Below are 6737 nucleotides of genomic sequence, written 5' to 3'. Positions count from 1 at the left end.
GGAGGGGCGGGGCGGGACCAGGAGGGGCGGGGCGACGCCGACAGGGGCGGGGCCTGGAGGGAAAGGGCGGGGCCTGGCAGGCCCGGGCGGGGTGGGGCGGAGGCGGGGCCTGGAGGGTTGAGGCCGGGCGGGGGCGGGGCCTGGCGGGCTCGGGCTAGGGTAGCGTGGCCCGGGTGGGCGGGGTCCGGGGCGGGGCCTGGCGGGGCGGGGCGGGGCCCGGGCGGGGCGGGGCGGGGCCCGGGACCGGCCCGCGGGGCCGGCGCCAGCGGGCTGCTGAGGTGGCTGTCGCCCGCTCAGAGCCGCGGCTTCCCGGGTCGAGCCCCCGATGGAGGCCGAGGCCGCGGACAGCTCCCCGGGCGGGGCGGAGGGGGCGCTCAGCTGCTTCTCCTTCAACCAAGACTGCACGTAAGCCGGGCCGCCTCCCCGCCGGGAGCTGGGGGAGAAAAGTCACGATCGGGGGGTGTCGTGCAGTCGGCGACTTGGACAGCGGGCGCGGGCCTGCGCCCCCGAGGCCTGGGCGGGACGGCCGGCGCGGCCCGGGCCGGTGCGGGTCCTCGGGCCGCCCGTCCTCCGGCTCAGGGCTGAGCGCCCCGGTCCCCCTGCCGGCAGGGAGCCAGGAGGGGCCGGCCAGGAGAAGGGGGGACAGAGCCCAAGGAGGGGGCGGAAGGAGGCTGGGGAACGTGGGGGGCCGGGGAGTGACCAAAGCAGGGGTCTGGGCAGGAGGGGCGGTGGCCAAGACAAAGGAGATCGGAGCGGACGGGGAAGTTGCAAGTTGACCCAGGGCGAGATAGTTAGGGCCCAGGAAGATGGGAATTCAGGAAAAACTTTCCCATTTGTCCTTGAGCATCTCAACGTGGCATCTGGGCAGGGCCAACGACAAGGAGGCAGCCTATCCCCAAAGCCAGTCCAGCCCGGTCCCAGCCCAGCCCAGCCTGGGCGCCTGCCTACGGGCCGGGTTGTCAGGAACCTTCCCATTGCCCCCAGTGTGTCTTCAGGAAGCCCACTCGGCCAGATGGAAGTCCTCCTGGGAGTCCAGGCACCCTGTCCCCGGCCCAGGCTGCCCTCCGGGGGAGTGTGACCTCCACTCTGGTGCTTCTTGAGTGGCTTTTGAATGTCTCGCCTTGATGTTCACATTCGGACTTTGGCCAGTGAGCCGGGGGTTGCTGGACTGTGTTTGAGACATCTGGAGGAGTCAGTCCCTTAGAAGCAGAAGGCTGCTCCCTTTCCTCCTTTTGTGGGGTTGTTAGACATCTCGGGGACCATATGGAATAATCTCTTTGGAATGTGCCACACAGCATCAGGCAGCGATGACCGGTCCCAGTCCCCCATTTCCTGCTGTACCAGTTTCTGCTGGGCTCCTTCATGGCGTCGTCTTCAGGCAGGTGTGCTGGCCATCTGTGCCTGGGCTGTGCTAACATGGAACATTCAGTGGTGTCATTAAGGCTGTCATGTGCCATAAGCAACCCTGGCCTTCCATGCCCTTTGTCTTCTCTTTAAAAACACCCCATGCCAAACAATATGCCTTTGTTTGAGAAAAACTGTATGTGTAATCGTGTAAGCTGGTGGCCAGACAATTTGGTTTCATGAGTGACTTTCAAGCTTTCCTTGTCCACAGCCCACAATAAGAAATACACGTTACAACATTACCCAATATCTGTCTATCTATCTATATGCACACACACAGACATATATAATATACATTGTTGTTTAGTTGCTCAGTGGTGTCCCCTGACCCTTTTTGACACCATGGACCCACCAGGCTCCTCTGTCCATGGGATTGCCCGGCAAGAATACTGGAGTGGGTTGCCATTTCCTTCTCCAATATTATATATATATATATATATAATCACTGAAAAGCGATTCACAGCTATTTACCCTTCCTATATGTGCTACCTTCTGGAATTTTGTATTTTTTTTTAAGCCACTCATGACTCACTGAATTGTTTTCTCATGGTTTGAGACCAACAGTTTACAAAAATGATGGTCTAGATACCATTCTGATGTTTTGTAAGAAACATTTTGCAAGAGAGGGTGGCTGTTGAAACCCCTGGGTGTTTGCCTTCCCAATTGAACTCAGCTTAAGGAGGAGAGCAGGTTAAGGAGGAGAGTTAGTTCACTTCTTAGCAGGAAGTATTCTCAATTCTGCTTTGCAGCACTCTTTATTAGATGTTTTTAAGAGTGTTAATTTTTACTCTAGGCGAGTCCCAGCTCTCTATAGCAGTTGGAGAGGCATGTTATTTTCAAAACCATAGGGTGCTCAGGAAGTTAATTTCCTTAGTCTCTATGGTCAGTTCTGTTTTCTTGGATGAAGACTCTGCTGGACAGCTCTGTCTCACCTATAAATAAAACTTTTTGTCACGGTCAGTTGCTTTGAGCCTTAGAGGGTATGACATTGGATTTTAAAATGTCACGCCCCTTACCAAACACATTTAGGAGTGTCAGCTGTAAGTATAGGCCGAATTTGGGATCCAGTATTTCAAGCGAAGGGAGTAATGACAACTAAGGTTTACTAGTCTGCTTCACTCATCCTTCACGCTTGGCCCTGTGCTAGACAATTTGGGTATATTTTTTCTCATTTCATTTATGATATGTATTTGTCCCAAAACCCGTTTTTAGGAGAGGTGGTGAGAAAAATATTTTTTTTCCTGCAAAAAGGCCTTATGAATGAAATAAAGTTTTAGTCTGAATTCCTTGAGTCAGAGTTTTCTATGACCATTGATTAACCATTTAAAATACAGTGGTGGGACTTCCCTGGTGGTCCAGCGGCTAACACTCAGTGCTCAAGATGCAGGGGGCTTAGTTCGATCCCTGGTCAGGGAACTACAACCCGAATGCTGCAACTAAAGATCCACCATGCCACTAAGACCTGGTGCCGCAAAATAAATTAAAAAAAAAAAAGCACAATAGTGATCACAGTGCCATTTCCCGTATTTAAAATTCTTCTGGAGCAGAGCATATGTTTGAAAATGATTTTAAGTTGCCAGATCTTTAGATTAATATTTTAAGACTCTTAATTACAACTTTCCCCCCTTACTTGAAAACTTTAGAAACCTTGGCTTGCAACTAAACGCACATATGAAAGAGAGTGAAAGTGTAGTCACTCAGTCACGTCAGACACTTTGCGACCCCATGGACTGTAGCTTGCCAAGCTCCTCTGTCCATGGAACTCGCCAAGCAAGAATACTGGAGTTGGTTGCCATTCCCTAAAAAATCTTTATAGGAAGAAGTTTTTAAAACAGCGCTGGCTACAGAGTATGTATATTTTGAAGGTTTGAGATGCTGCTGGCCAGTGTTTCCAGGTGCTGTTTGTGGTCATTAGTGCAGTGGTTCTAGAAGCCCAGCTACAGTTCTGAGCCCACTGCTGCCTGAGGCAAGCCTCTGACCTCCCTCCTCCCCCAGGTCAGCCCCTCAGCAGAAGGAGCCACCTTGCTGACCAACAGTCGACTGTCATCCCAGGGAAGAAAAATGTTTGGGAAGAAAAAAAAAACTTCCCAGGAAAATCATATGACCTTCTCTTTTTCAGGCTAGTGAAACAAGAGCCTTGGGCATCCAGACTTGTAGCAGTAAGCTGCTTATTTTAGTCTGAGCCTCCCTGTGAAGAGTGAAGCTCACCTTTTCAGATAGTTATTTTAAATGAGAGAGTTGGACTCATTTTTAGGTCCATGTAGGACTGGCTCAGCACTAAAGAATCCACCTTCACTGCGGGAGACCTGGGTTTGATCCCTGGGTCAGGAAGATCCCCTGGAACAGGTAACGGCTACCCACTCCAGTATTCTTGCCTGGGGAATCCCATGGGCAGAGGAGCCTGGCGGGCTACAGTCCATGGGGTCATAAAGAGTCGGAGACAACTTAGTGACTAAGTAAGTAAGTGAAAGTCACTCAGTCATGTCCAACCCTTTGCGACCCCGTGGGCTAGTCCATGGAATTTTCCAGGCCAGAATACTGGAGTGGGCAGCCTTTCCCTTCTCCAGGGGATCTTCACAACCCAGCGATCGAACCCCGGTCTCCTGCATCGCAGGCAGACTCTTTCCAGCTGAGCCACAAGGGAAGCTTAGACCAAGCACACACACATTTGTACACACACACACACACGCACGAGGCTGTATGTTTCCCCGTCCCCCTGGGAGGCTAGAGGGATGGCTGTGTCTGTCCGTGGACAGATCCGTGGGTGGACCCAACACCTCAGTCACTCCCGGCTGGCCATGTCTTCACAGGTCCCTCGCCATTGGAACCAAGGCCGGGTACAAGCTGTTCTCTCTGAGCTCCGTGGAACAGCTGGACCATGTCCACGGAAGCAGTAAGTATGTGGGACTCTCAGCCGGGCTCCTGAGCTTTCTGCTCCCCTCCAACCCCGTGAGCCGTCACAACTACAGAGTCAGTAATTTTTTCAGGTTTAAACATAAATCACTGCTTCCACATGCTTAGGAAAAAAAAAACCCACCATAAAGCACCAGTGAGATTTGACTAAAGCTTAGGTAACATTTTTCTTTTTACATTAAGAAAGCCTTTGAAACTGTATTGTTGACACTTTTTTGTATACTTATATGCATGGTCATCAGTTTTTATAATTGTCAAAGCAAAAGATGACTTAAGGATTATTATTATTTTTTTTTGCCCTTTCATTGGCACTGTAGAATATTGGTCATATTCATTCAGTTCTGGAAGTCACTTCTTGGTTTTAATAAAGCAATAGTGTCCCAATCACAGAGTCCATATCAAAAACATTGAGGTACTTCCAGCGAATATTCAAAATAAGTCCAGCTTAGAAACGTGAGTCTCTTGTTGTCTCAGGGAAAGTCACCATTTTTGCCAGCATCATAGTGATGAAATCCATCACTCTGGATCTCCTGGAAAGGAAGTGGCTTGGCACACGAAGCCTTGGGCTCCTAGTTTATTTGTAAGATGGTATCGTCATTATTATAACTTTTGGAGAAGATCATGCTCTGTATCTGCCCTGTGTTGTTCCCCGTGTGGCTTGACGGAGCCCAGGAGAGGCCTGTGTGTGCAAAGAGTGTTCCAGGAAGACACAGAGGCCTCCCCACGGGCGCTCAAGAGGCTTTCTGTTAGTAGTTTACCTTGCTCCTGGGTGCAGGACTGCGCTGGTCGTAACACAGACGTCCAGGTTATTTTCAACAGGAATGGGACTCAGAGTCGGGGGCACAGCAGGACGGGGAGTGGGCACAGGACTCACCGTGCTCCTGCCACGGGGACCTGAAGAGTTCCGGAAGCCAAGACCTCCAACAGGGCTGTCTCTCGTTGGAAACCGCTCATGGAGAGAGAGCAGACGGAGGGGGTTCCCTGGCGACTCAGCGGTTAGGGCTCCCAGCTCACGATACGGGGCCTGCGGGTTCCCTCCCTGTCGGGGAACGAAGACCCCACAGGCCCCACGGCCAAAAACATAGATAAATAGGCCAAATGTACCTGCTTTTTTTAAAAAAGAGGGAATTCCCTGCTGGTCCAGTGGTTAAGAATCCACCTTCTGACACAGAGGATTCAGGTCAGGGAACTAAGATTCCCACAAGCCCGGGGCACCTAAGCCCACACGCTACAATTAAGACCTCCTGCAGCCAAATAAAATCAAAATTTCAAATATTTTTTCAAAAAGAGAGAATAGATTGAGATGGTCTAATCCTCCCAGATGGGGCCTCCCTGGTGGCGATGGTAAAGAATCCACCTGCCAATGCAGGAGACACAGGTTCCATCCCTGGGTCTGGAAGATCCCCTGGAGAAGAGAGTGGAAACCCACTCCAGGATTCTTGCCTGGAGAATCCCATGGACAGAGGAGCCTGGAGGGCTACAGTCCACGGGGTCACAAAGAGTCGGACATGACTGAGGGACTAACCACAGCAACAACAAACCTCCCAGATGTGTTGTACAGAGTGAACAGGGCCCCTGACGGGTAGGGAGGGGGTGGGGAGGAGGGGGACTCCAGCGCTGCGGCCTCAGGGGGGCTGGGAGAGCCGGCTTTGTGCCCGGATCACAAGTGGACACCACTTGCCTGTCAACCACCTAACGGGCGTGGGGACTCGGGAAATGGTTAGAGCTTCACTGTGGGTGCAAGAGAAGGAAGTCATTGCAAGTGGGTGCCAAGGGAGGTGAGCCCCGTGGAGGCCAGCAGTGGGCAGGAGGGTGCCCAGGGCGGGGGCTGACGTCTGCGCCCCCTGCCCCGCAGATGACACCCCCGACGTGTACATCGTGGAGCGTCTCTTCTCCAGCAGCCTGGTGGTGGTGGTGAGCCACACGAAGCCGCGGCAGATGAACGTGTACCACTTCAAGAAGGGCACGGAGATCTGCAACTACAGCTACTCCGGCAACATCCTGTCCATCAGGCTGAACCGGCAGGTGGGTGCGGGCCCTGGGGGCGGGGTCGCCGGAACCGAGGAGGGGCTTGAGGCACCTGCTCCACCGGCTTTAAGCCCCAGTGCAGGGCTGAGTCCGCTCCACGCTGCTCCTCGCGGTGGCCGGACCTCCCCAGCCTCCCGCCTGCTGCACTTTCTTGAACGTTGGCCACTGGCTGGGTGAACGCTGCCCTCCCAGGTACAGGTACAACCTGGGCTCAGAAACCATCTCGTGAGCCCCTGCAGGAGCCTTACACCAAGGGGCACCTGTCCGCTTTGGGGCCCAGAGGGGGGCAGTCTCTGCAGGCTGGCGGCCATGCCTCTCAGAGTAAGGTCCAGGGTAAGGTCTTGCAGAGAAAGCGTGGCCCTTCCTGGTTAGTGCTGAAGCCTTGTGGTGAC

General features: G+C 53.3%; 1 protein-coding gene across 3 annotated transcripts in view; it reads left to right on the top strand.

Moving 5' to 3' along the window:
• The first annotated feature begins 258 nt into the window (after positions 1-258).
• The window catches only part of WIPI1 (WD repeat domain, phosphoinositide interacting 1), a 30111-nt gene continuing 23632 nt past the window's right edge, over positions 259-6737 (top strand). Inside the window, exons 1-3 of one of the 3 annotated variants that reach the window (XM_081580827.1) lie at positions 259-405; positions 4215-4297; positions 6216-6342. In XM_081580827.1, coding sequence (XP_081436953.1) covers positions 6256-6342 — 87 coding nt within the window. In that variant the 5' untranslated portion in view covers positions 259-405; positions 4215-4297; positions 6216-6255. Of the gene's footprint in view, positions 426-4186; positions 4298-6172; positions 6343-6737 lie in introns of all 3 variants that reach the window. The other 2 variants (XM_081580825.1, XM_081580826.1) reach the window with 2 other exon arrangements.

This window comes from Giraffa tippelskirchi, chromosome 3 (genome assembly GCF_054371585.1).
Source record: "Giraffa tippelskirchi isolate mGirTip1 chromosome 3, T2T-mGirTip1v1.2.pri, whole genome shotgun sequence".
Taxonomy (NCBI): Eukaryota; Metazoa; Chordata; class Mammalia; order Artiodactyla; family Giraffidae; genus Giraffa; species Giraffa tippelskirchi.
This window is presented reverse-complemented; position numbering and strand designations above follow the sequence as displayed.